The 12,346-nt window shown below is 43.7% G+C and overlaps 1 protein-coding gene across 7 annotated transcripts in view; it reads left to right on the top strand.

Moving 5' to 3' along the window:
• Nucleotides 1-12,346, top strand: part of IFT88 (intraflagellar transport 88) — a 162,089-nt gene that overhangs the window by 139,757 nt on the left and 9,986 nt on the right. For all 7 annotated transcript variants that reach the window (XM_063101884.1, XM_063101881.1, XM_063101885.1 and 4 more), the window contains one exon: nt 10,355-10,421. In XM_063101884.1, coding sequence (XP_062957954.1) covers nt 10,355-10,421 — 67 coding nt within the window. The remainder of the gene's footprint in view (nt 1-10,354; nt 10,422-12,346) is intronic.

Here is a 12,346-nt window from a genome sequence, read left to right as displayed (position 1 = left end):
CCAACAGTGGGATAGCTGGGTCGTATGGTAGATCTATCTGCAATTGTTTGAGGAACCTCCATACCATTTTCCATAGAGGCTGCACCATTTTGCAGTCCCACCAACAATGTATGAGAGTTCCTTTTTCTCCGCAACCTCGCCAGCATTTATCGTTCAGAGTCTTTTGGATTTTAGCCATCCTAACTGGGGTTAGATGGTATCTCAATGTGCTTTTGATTTGCATTTCCCGGATGTTGAGTGATGTTGAGCAATTTTTCATATGTCTGTTGGCCATTTGTATATCTTCCTTAGAGAAATGCCTACTTAGCTCTTTTGCCCATTTTTTAATTGGGTTGCTTGTTTTCTTCTTGTAAAGTTGTTTGAGTTCCTTATATATTCTGGATATTAATCCTTTGTCAGATGTATATTTTGCAAATATTTTCTCCCACTCTGTTGGTTGTCTTTTAACTCTGTTAATTGTTTCTTTTGCTATGCAGAAGCTTTTAAGTTTGATATAATCCCATTTGTTTATTTTTCCTTTGGTTGCCCGTGCTTTTGGGGTCGTATTCATGAAGTCTGTGCCCAGTCCTATTTCCTGAAGTGTTTCTCCTATGTTTTCTTTAAGAAGTTTTATTGTTTCAGGGTGTATATTTAAATCCTTAATCCATTTTGAGTTGATTTTAGTATACGGTGAGAGGTATGGATCTAGTTTCATTCTCCTGCATATCGATATCCAGTTATCCCAGCACCATTTGCTGAAGAGGCAGTCCCTTCCCCAGTGAATAGGCTTGGTGCCTTTGTCAAAGATCAGCTGGCAGTACGTGCGTGGGTTGATTTCTGGATTCTCTATTCTATTCCATTGGTCAGTGTGTCTGTTTTTATGCCAGTACCATACTGTTTTGGTTATTATAGCTTTGTAGTATAGCTTAAAGTCAGGTAGTGTTATGCCTTCAGCTTTATTTTTTTTGCTCAGCATTGCTTTGGCTATGCGTGGTCTTTTATTATTCCATATAAATGTCTGGATAGTTCTTTCCATTTCTGAGAAAAATGTCTTTGGAATTTTGATGGGGATTGCATTGAATTTGTATATCACTTTGGGTAGTATGGACATTTTCACTATGTTGATTCTTCCAATCCAAGAGCATGGGATATCTTTCCATCTTCTTGTATCCTCTCTAATTTCTCTCAGCAGTGGTTTGTAGTTCTCATTATAGAGATTTTTCACCTCCTTGGTTAACTCAATTCCTAAGTATTTTATTTTTTTGGTGGCTATTGTAAATGGGCAGGCTTTCTTGATTTCTCGTTCTGCATGTTCACTATTGGAGAAAAGAAATGCTACTGATTTTTGTGTGTTGATTTTGTATCTTGCTACTGTGCTGTAATCATTTATCAATTCCAACAGTTTTTTTGTAGAGGTTTTAGGCTGTTCGATATATAGGATCATGTCATCTGCAAACAGGGACAGTTTGACTTCATCTTTTCCAATCTGGATGCCCTTTATTTCCTTCTCTTCTCTGATTGCTCTGGCTAGTACTTCCAACACTATGTTGAATAGGAGTGGTGAGAGTAGGCATCCTTGTCTAGTTCCTGTTCTTAAAGGAAAAGCTTTCAGCTTTTCCCCATTCAGGATGATATTGGCAGTGGGTTTGGCATATATGGCTTTAATTATGTTGAGATACTTTCCCTCTATACCTAACTTATAGAGGGTCTTTGTCATGAATGAGTGCTGAACTTTATCAAATGCTTTTTCAGCATCTATAGAGATGATCATATGGTCCTTGTGTTTGACTTTATTAATATGGTGTATGTATCACATTTATTGATTTGCGTATGTTGAACCAACCTTGCATCCCTGGGATGAATCCCACTTGATCGTGGTGAATAATTTTATGTATGTGTTGCTGTATTCTGTCTGCTAGTATTTTAGTGAGGATTTTTGCATCTATATTCATCAAAGATATCGGCCTGTAGTTTTCTTTTTTGGTTATATCTTTACCTGGTTTTGGTATCAGGATGATGTTTGCTTCATAGAATGAGTTTGGGAGATTTGCGTCCGTTTCAATCTTTTGGAATAGTTTGTAAAGAATGGGTGTCAATTCCTCTTTGAATGTTTGGTAAAATTCTCCTGTGAATCCATCTGGTCCTGAGCTTTTCTTTGTTGGGAGCCTTCTGATAACAGCTTCAATCTCCTTTATTGTTATTGGTCTGTTCAAACTTTCTACGTCTTCACGGTTCAGTTTTGGGAGCTTGTGTGTGTCCAGAAATTTATCCATTTCCTCCAGATTTTCAAATTTGTTGGCGTATAGTTGTTTATAGTAGTCTCGAATGATTCCTTGTATTTCAGATGAATCAGTTGTAATATCGCCTTTTTCATTTCTAATTTTTGGTATTTGAGTCTTCTCTCTTCTTTTTTTGTTAGCCATGCTAATGGTTTGTCAATTTTATTTATCTTTTCAAAAAACCAACTTTTTGATTCATTGATCTTTTGAATTGTTTTTTGGGTTTCAATTTCATTAAGTTCTGCTCCGATCTTAATGATTTCTTTCCGTCTGCTAACTTTAGGTTTGGATTGTTGTTTTTCTAGTTCTTTAAGGTGAAGTGTTAGGTTGTTCACTTGCCATCTTTCCATTCTTCTGAGGTGAGCATTTAATGCAATAAATTTCCCCTTTAATACTGCTTTTGCAGTATCCCACAGGTTTTGGTATGATGTATCATTGTTTTCATTAGTTTCAATAAGTTTTTTGATTTCCTGCTTGATTTCTTCTTGGACCCATATGTCATTAAGTAGAATGCTGTTTAATTTCCATGTGTTTGTATAGTTTCCAGAGTTTTGTTTGTTATTAATTTCTTGATCTAATCCATTGTGGTCTGAGAAAATACATGGGATAATTCCAATTTTTTTGAATTTATTGAGACTTGATTTGTGACCTAATATGTGATCTATCCTGGAGAATGATCCATGTGCTGATGAGAAGAATGAATATTCTGAGGTTGTTGAATGGAATGTTCTGTAGATATCTGCCAAGTCCAATTGGTCTAGAGTATTGTTTAGATCTTGTGTTTCTCTACTGATTCTTTGCCTAGATGATCTGTCTAATATTGACAGTGGGGTGTTCAGGTCCCCTGCTATTATGGTATTAGTGTCTATTTCCTTCTTTAGGTCTAATAGAGTTTGTTTTATAAATCTGGCTGCTCCAACATTGGGTGCATACATATTTATGATTGTTATGTCTTCTTGATGGATCAGTCCTTTTATCATTAAGTAGTGTCCCTCATTGTCTCTTTTTATGGTTTTTAGTTTAAAGTCTATTTTGTCGGATATAAGAATAGCTACTCCAGCTCGTTTTTCTTTTCTGTTTGCATGGTAAATCTTTTTCCATCCTTTCACTCTTAGTCTATGTGAATCTTTATGGGTGAGGTGGGTCTCTTGTAGGCAGCATATAGTTGGATCCTGCTTTTTGATCCAGTCAGCCAGTCTGTGTCTTTTGATTGGGGAATTTAAGCCTTTTACATTAAGAGTTGTTATTGAAAGGTGTTGATTTATTCCTAGCATTTTATTGGTTGTTTGGTTGTCTTAGGTGTCTTTTGTTCCTTGCTTTCTGATTTACTGTTTGTTTTCTGTGTTTGTTGGTTCCTTAGGTTGTAGATAGCATTTTTGTTTGCTTGTTTCCTCTTCATGAATGCCATTTTTATTATACTAGTGGGTTTTGATTTTTCTTGGGTTTTTATGGCAATGGTAGTTATTTTTCAGGAACCAAACCCAGTGCTCCCTTGAGGATTTCTTGTAAGGGAGGTTGTGTGGTAGTGAACTCCCACAGTTTTTGTTTGTCTGAGAAATATACTATTTGCCCTTCATTTTGGAAGGATAGCCTTGCAGGGTAAAGTATTCTTGGCTGGCAATCTTTGTCTTTTAGTATTTTGAATATATCATCCCATTCCTTTCTAGCTTTTAGGGTTTGTGATGAAAAGTCTGATGTTAGCCTGATTGGGGCTCCCTTATAGGTGATTTGACGCTTCTCTCTTGCAGCTTTTAAGATTCTCTCTTTGTCTCTGAGTTTTGCCAGTTTGACTATAACATGTCTTGGAGAAGGTCTTTTTGGGCTGAATACGTTTGGAGATCGTTGAGCTTCCTGGATCTGAAGATCTGTGATTTTTCCTATACCTGCGAAGTTTTCTGCCACTATTTTGTTGAATATGTTTTCAATGCAATCTCCGTTTTCCTCCCCTTCTGGAATACCCATGACTCGGATATTTGAGCACTTAAGGTTGTCTGATATCTCTCTCAGATTTTCTTCAATATCTTTGATTCTTTTTTCTTTCTTTTTGTCTGCTTGTGGTATTTCAAACAGCCCATCTTCAAGTTCAGAGGTTCTCTCTTCAACTTCGACAAGCCTGCTGGTTAAACTCTCCGTTGTGTTTTTTATTTCGCTGAATAACTTCTTCAGTTCAGCAAGTTCTGCTACATTTTTTTTCAGGTCATTGATTTCCTTGTACATTTCCTCTTTCAGGTCCTGTATACTTTTCCTCATTTCATCATGATGTCTAGCTGAGTTTTCTTGTATCTCATTCAGTTTCCTTAGAATTATCACTCGAAATTCCTTGTCAGTTATTTCAAGGGCTTCTTGTTCTATAGGATCTAGAGTTTGAGATTTATTAACTTTTGGTGGTGTACTTTCTTGATATTTTGTATTTCTGGTATCTTTTTTTTGATGTTTATTCATTGTGGCAGGGGGTTTCACAGTCCACCGGTTTGAGACTATTGACTAACTAAGATGTTGCTGTGGTTGCCAATTTGGTATGGCTACCTCCGTGAGTGCTCAGCTGGCCTTTAGTGCCTTGTGTGTATGGTTGCCTCGGGTCTTGGGCCTCTCCGGGGAACCACCTTTCTTGTCAGCTTGGACTCTGCTGGGCTGCTGGATCACGTACCACAGGGTGTGTGATCTCTGTTGAGCTTTCACTTCCTGTGCAGGACTTCTCCCTGTTCCATGTGCTCTGGCCCAGGCTGTTGGATCGTGCAGTGGTGACCCCACAGGGTGTGTGGTTTCTGTCAAGTCTCCGCCTCCCTGGCCACACGTCTCCCCGCTCTGTGTGCACTGGGCTGGGCTGGGACGTGTCTTCTGCAACCCTCGTCTATCAGCTGGGCCTTCAAGACCCTGCTTGGCACCGCCTCGCCCAGGAAGTCTACCGGGTTTCTGCTAGGCACAGACGACCGGTCGCTCTGGGTGCCTTTGTAGCACTGTGTAGATCTTTCTCGGGACTTATCACCTTCCTCCTGGTATCGCAGTTATTTGTGTACTTGTCTTATCTCCCACACCAGAGCGTGAGCTCCTCGGGGGAGGAGCCCGCAGCACACGGTTCACCTTTGTATCCCCCCGGCACGGACGAGTCCAGTGCCCACCTGCAGACAGCTCTCTGGCAGGTTTAAGCGGACTTGGGAACTCTCCTACCACACTATTCCCGACCAGAAATTGGTTAGGCGTTTTTCCGAACTGGTGGCCGCAGAGATGGTATCTGCCTCCCAGTAACAGGAAGTTTACCGGGGGCCGGAGTCCAGGGTGTGGTGGAGTGACAGTGGGCCCCACCCGTACTTCCTTGCCCTCCCGACACTGGCCGGGGACGCCCCACGCCACCAGCCCCGCCAGAGAACCATGGAGGGAGTGGAAGGGGAGGCCAGCCCGCAGGCCCCAGGAAGCCCCGCACTGGAGCACACAAGTCGGGAGGCTCAGTGAGGAGCCGAACCGGGCGAGGAGGACAGGCTTGGCTGAGCCAGGCCAGAGCCCCCACCACCTGAGAAAATGGAGGCAGCCCCGGGGCGGTGAGTGGCCCGGTGATGCAGGCGGAAGCCGGGTGGGCGTCAGCCCCCCGAGCAGGGCTGGGCTAGGGGTCACTCACAGGGCTGTGCCAGGTCGGGCGCTCACTCTCTGCCTCTGGTTTGTCGCCTTCCCCATTCTCGGTTCCCGCTGCCTCGGGCTGCTTGCTCGGTCCCACGGTGCGGCTCGCGCGCTCCCAGGAATCTTCTTTTATGCCGGCCTGAAACCTTGAATCATGAATAGGGCAGCTGGCCGCCTTCAGCACGGCCCCTGCCTCTGGGATCCTGTCTGCATCCACAGCAGCCCTGGCACCGTGTTCCCTGTTTTGAGACTCGCTTTTGCAGCTAAGAAACAGTTCTTTTCCTGCTCCATACTTCAAAGCTGTTGCCTGTAAATGAGGCAACCTCTCCTGTCAAGGGCAAAGTGGTGGTCAGCCCCCACAACCGGCCACCAGCAGCAGTCCTCCCTTAAGAGATGGCAAGAGGAAGGTCCACAAGTTTCCCGGCTGCCTGAGGCCCAGTGGCCGCTTTTTCCACCTCAGCTACTCCACGCCAACCGCCACAGCCACCGCCATCTTGAAACCTGTGAGCTGTACCTTACTTTATTTATTGAATCAAAATCGATTATACATATTTTTGGGGTTGAACATTGAGATATGTTGATTAAATCAATATTACTAGGATATATATTGTTACAAATTGTAATTATTCTTTGTGCCCCTTGTCCAACCTCTCCCCTTCCCCCATTGCCTTCCCCTCCCCCCTCTAATTGCCCTAGATTTCTTCTCTCCTTCTGAAAGAATAATGGTTACTCTGTTAACTTGTTGCCTAGATGATCTTTCCAGTGCTGAGAGATGTGATCAGGTCCCCCATATTATCACAGAGCAGATGCTTCTTCTGTCACTCCGAAATGGGTTTTGTGGAAAGAGACATCCTCTTCTTTTCTTTGTCTCTGCTGGTGACTGTTCTTGTGTGAATGCACTCCAGTGGTTGGCAGACCATCTGCGTGGTGGTTGTGGCATCTAGCTGCTTTTGCAGCAGCCATGGTTATTGTGGTGGCTGTGGTGGGCCACCCACGTGGAGGTGCTGTTTTTGGCATGCTCCTTGGCACTGGCGGTGTGCATGGTTGTGGGGTGTGTTTGGTCCCCTTTTCCATGCTGCTGGTCCCTGGGCAGGCCCCAAGGCACTGGTGCCATTTGCCTGGTTGTGGGAGAGGGGTCCAATCCCCTTCTCCATGTCCCTGGTCCCTTAGCAGGCCCTTAGGTACAGGTGCAGTGTGCCTGGTTGTGGGAGGAGGGTCCGATCCCCTTCTCCATACCTCAGGTACCCAGTTGGGCCCTAAGGTGCTGGCATTTTGTGCCTGGTGTGGGAGGAGGGTCCAGTCCCCTTCTGCATGCCTCTGGGCCGGGCGGACCCCGAAGTGCTGGCTTGGTTTGCCTGGTTGTAGGAGAGAGGTCCAGTCCCCTTCTCCATGCCCTGGGTCCTTGGGTGGGCTCTGAGGTGCTGGCATGGTGTGCCTGGTTGTGGGAGAGAGGTCCAGTCCCCTTCTCCATGCCTCAGGTCCCCGGGAAGGCCCTGAGGCACTGGTGCAGTGTGCCTGGTTGTGGAAAAGGGGTCCAGTCCCCTTCTCCATACCCCGGGTCCCTGGGTGGGCTCCAAGGTGCTGGCATGTTGTGCCTGGTTGTGGGAGGGTAGTCTGGTCCCAAACTCCATACCCTGGGTCCCTGGGTGAGCCCCAAGGCACTGGCTCAGTGTGCCTGGTTGTGGGAGAGAGGTCCAGTCCCCTTCTCCTTGCCTCAGGTCCCTGGGCGGGCCCCAAGGTGCTGGTGTGGTGTGCCTGGTTTTGGCAAGGGGGGGTCCAGTCCCCTTCTCCATGCTTCAGGTCCCCAGACTGGCCCCGAGGCACTGGTGCAGTTTGCCTGGAAGTGGGAATGGGGTCCGATCCCCAGATCCAAGCCTCCAGTTCCCAGGCAGGCCCCAAGGAGCTGGTGGTGTGCCTGGGCCGGAACTAATATTTTGTCCTTTGCTTCTAACATGGGGGAACTTCCTGTGGGAACTAGTACTTGAGCTGTGTGGTTGTTTAAATTGCTACTTTGCTGCTGTTTCCCTAGGGAAGGCTTTTTGTGCAGCTCAAGGTTTAATGATTGATCTTATAGGTACTTCCAGCTCTCCAGAGACCCGGTGGATCTGTGTTCTGTAGAATCTCTGATCGAGGCCTGAGTTTTTTCATCAAACTGCACCCCATGCAATTCTGCATTCCCAACCGGACTCCTCTGAGTGGTCCTGTGCTGACTGGGGGGCAGATCAGCTGTCCTTGCTGTGTCCCAATGTTCCCCTGTGGGCACGTCTCCCCCACCGCCCGTGCTCCAAACACTTCCTATGGGATGGGCCCTGCACTGGTCCCTTGTGGTGACTCACTGACCTCTGAGTGGCTCTCTTTTTTCAGTTGGTTCTGGCTCCTCGTTCCTGCGTGGGTCCACGTGAACCCTATTAGTGGTCTTGCTGTCCTGGGGGCTGCCAAGGCCCTCTTCTTTCCTGCTGCCTCCAAGTAACTCCATCTGAAGGGCACAGCTGTGGCTTCTGCTGGCTCCTGCTCCATGCGCTCATCAGCTCGAGCCTTAAAGCAACTACGGCCCGAAATGCTCAGAACAGCTTTTTCTTTCTCTCATCATGGTTTCTCCCGCCTTCATGCACTCCTTAGGTCTCTCCTCCTCTTCCACTGAGCTCTAGTGTCCCCAGCTTGGCTGATGTTACATTTTTATAGTTGTAAATTCAGTTGATTTGTGGGAGAGAGTGATGCTGGGGACCATCTATTCTACCATCTTGATTGGATCTCCCCCTAAGTTCTTATTTTGTTACATCTTTTTAAGATTTTATTTTGTCTATGAAGGCAAGGGGAAAGATGGGGCTTCAAGGGAGGTTTCTTTTCTTTTTAATAGAAAAGACTTAGGTGTGTTTATGTTGGAAAGTCCTAAGTTTTAGGAGACTATTTCATTTTACAGATGTAAGTCTTGAATTATTTGTTGCTTTGCCTCACATGGATTTGTCATCTCTTTTCCCCTGGGTGATGGAGCCACAAAAAGGATTACTCAAAGCCCACTTCTTCTGAGCAGTGAGAGACCCCAAAGGGGTTAATTTCCCAGAACCCTCAAGTGAGAGGCACTCCTTCCTTTGGAAATTAACTTGAACTGGGTTCTCGCCCCACATTTATTCTCCAGACCAGGAAGTTACAGGAAAAGAACATAGGTGGGGTTTTAGCCAAGTATAGTTTAACAATATAGGCTGGTAACATCAGTCAGAGAAGCAAAGTGACATTCCATAATGCAATTTGCAAAAGGTTAAGTCTATCCACCAGCAAAAGCTTGATCTTAGCAAACACTGTTTTTCCCTACAGCAGTTTCCTCAGCATTTTTACATATCAATCAAGTAACTTGTCTGTCCTTGAGCCAGCAACCTTGCTGTGTTGCAAAGACTTTAGCCTGAGGAAAGTTTCCTATCTTTTGCAAGGTTAACATTTCTATATGTAACTCCAAAAGGTTAGGCTAAACCTGAGACTACAGGGCTTTGGAAAATTAGGCCTTGTGAAATACATTTGCTTTATAGTATACTCTACAATTATTGAAAGAAAAAATCTTTTTTCCTAGCAGAGCAATGTCAATAACCTCATCCATGACCTCATAATTTATAAATTTGGGAGAGGTTGTCAGAGTTGAGGGGGTAAATAATTGTCTTTTGAATTAAGTATGGAATTATGTTTATATTGTTGAAGATCTAAATGAAATATTCACTTACATTAAGAAATTTTAATTCAATCATAAATATTTTTCAAAAGCTATCTCTCTTCACTGACCATCTTGTATCTCTATAAACAAACCATTATTCACATAAAAATTTGACAGTATGATTTGAGGCAGATTCAGTGCTTATACAAAAATTCTAACCCTTAGGCGAAACACAAAAGAACTGTAAAATGTGTAAGGAAGCCTAAGAATATATGGCTTCGTGATATTTCTTATGCTTTGAGGGTGGGTTTGGATCTAAGAAGGTAGACTGTTGGACAGATGTTAGGTGTTTCGTGAGATTTTAATAGTGCCTTTATTTTAGAAGTTGAATTTCAAAAGTCAGTTTACCTTTTTTTTTTAACCCTCAAATAGTTTAGTTCAGGTCCAACCATATAGATTAAGGACTAAAGAAGGAAATGGCCCTTTTGTAGATTCCCTTCCTTGCCTCTTTCCACCCCTTCCTTAAACTATTATTTTGAAGCCCAGAACCTTCACATCAAGAAAATACCGTTTGGTTTTTGGGTTGTTTGTGTAAGCAGGGGCTACACTGCTCCTGAATTAAAGTTCCCTTTGAGTATTTTGTAAGAATTTTGTAAGGCAAGCTTTGAACACTTAACTTATGGAAACAAGTCAGTCTTTTTTCCTGCAGAATCAGCTCTCAGGTAAGGATGAGGTAGTCCTCAGAATTACACAGTCATGTTGATTTCAGAAATCAACCTTTAGTTATATTCAGCTTTGTGGGAATATCACTTATTCTCCTAAACTTCTCTTCTTATTGTTCTAGCGCATCAAGTCTGGTAGAGACAGCAGTGGGGGCGCCCGTGGCAAAAGAGAGGGGAGTGCTGGCAGTGGTAAGTGTTTCCTGTTAGCCCAACACTTAGACTGGCTATGACAGAAACACCTCGAAATAACCCAAAAGTGTTCTTTATCTGTTTGTTTGTTTGATACCCAGTAAAACCTCCTTATTCTAATTACTTTTGTGAGCAGCCACCCATTACTGATATATAAATGAGAATTTGTACATGTTAGGAAATTTTTCTTCTTAAATAACCATACCTGTTTCTCCTAATTTGTTAATAAACAATTTCAGAATGGACAGGTTATCATAGATGGGCCTGCCAATGAAGTTTTACTGTATTACATTTCACAGTTTTCTATTTGAAGGAAGTACCATGAGAAGTAGGATGGTCTTATAGAATGTTGACAGCCCCAAATCTTTAGTCTGATCTTGAGTGTAGAAATAGTGCCAGTCTAGGAATTAGGAGACTTGGTTCGAGTCCCAGTCTTCATCATGAGCGCCTGTATATGTGTTTGGACCAACCATGTAAATGCCGTAGGATTTAGGAAATTGCTAAAGTTCTTTGCACCTCTAAAATTCCTTGACTCTGACTTCTTATGACATCATTACTGAATAAGAAGTTTATTAAGTTTTCCATCCCTTTTTCCCATTAACAAAAAATCTGTCTTCTTTCTCTACTTAAGGCAGGTAGTATACGTTAAACTGGGTAGAAATTTGGTGGTATAAAGAAACTAATTGAGAAAGCAAATACTAAATTGGGATCTATAATTATACCTAGACTCTCTCCTATCTATGCTTAGCACTATCACGCATTTATGACCCAGCTCCATGTCACTACTTAGCTGCATTCTGTGATATCTGTTTGTGATCTAGGAGTCCAGACAAAGGGAAATGTATCTCTTAGTTTAGGTGGGCCTTTCATTCATTCACAACATTTATTGGATGCATACTGTATGCCAAACACTGTATTAAGTGCCCTGGACAAGGGGACAAATAAGACGTGGTCCCTGCACTCAGGAAATTAGAATCTAGTTGGAAAGACACACGTGTCCAGTGCTGCTGAGAGTGCTGCCACGATAGAGACACGTACGTGTGTTTTCTAACTCCGCTAGGGATGGCAGCTGCAGTTGAGACAGACTCCTTCTTGAACTCAGAGCGCTGCTTTGCCAGATATGTTTGGGCAATTGCAGGCATCAGTGGCATCTAGTTCTAGCCATACCCCTTGGTTCCCCAGTGCCAGTCTAGCTTCTCCGACTGAAACTCAGCATCCTGGCCTGCTACCCTTAGGCCACCGGAGCTGCCGTTACCCAGAGCTCAAGAAAACAGCAGAGGCTGCATTGAGCCTGAGTCCCAAGTGTGCCAAAGGCAGTGTTCCTCAACAGGGAACAGCCATCCTGCCTCTTCAGCCTCCCTAGTCCTGAGGGACGCTGCTGTCCCCTAACTGTCCCCCAGCCTCCAGATATCTCCTTAATTCTGCCACTCACACCCTCCACCAGATTCCTGCTTTCGTGTGTTCATTTGACCATCTCAGGTTGGATTTAACTAAGTCCTGGGTCTAAGACATCTGGCCCAGCATTTCTTCGTAAGCCAGAGACAGCTGTACAGGCCCACAACCCCTTATCCAAAACCTCTGCGACCAGGTGCGTTGTGGAATCCAGAACTTTTTGGAGTTTAGAAAAGTAATACTGTACATTAGCCATTTATCATGGAATATCCATGGAGAGCATATTATTTATTAATTCAGTGAAACATATGAATATTCATCCTAAAGATAAAGATTATAAATAACTTCAAGTCGAGTTTTATGCCCAAGAAGTTCACATAGTGCCACCTGAAAACTTGGCTTTCAGAGCTCTTTAGGATTTAGAATTATAGATGAGGGATCATGGTCCTATACCAAAAATTTTCCTAACAGTCAAGATATGAGCAGACAAGGCATTATGCATCAGTTAAAAAAAATTCTAGAAGGTTCACCAG

Source organism: Cynocephalus volans, chromosome 7 (assembly GCF_027409185.1).
Source record: "Cynocephalus volans isolate mCynVol1 chromosome 7, mCynVol1.pri, whole genome shotgun sequence".
Lineage (NCBI taxonomy): Eukaryota > Metazoa > Chordata > Mammalia > Dermoptera > Cynocephalidae > Cynocephalus > Cynocephalus volans.
Note: the sequence above shows the minus strand (reverse complement) of the source record. Positions and strands in the feature narration are given on the sequence as shown.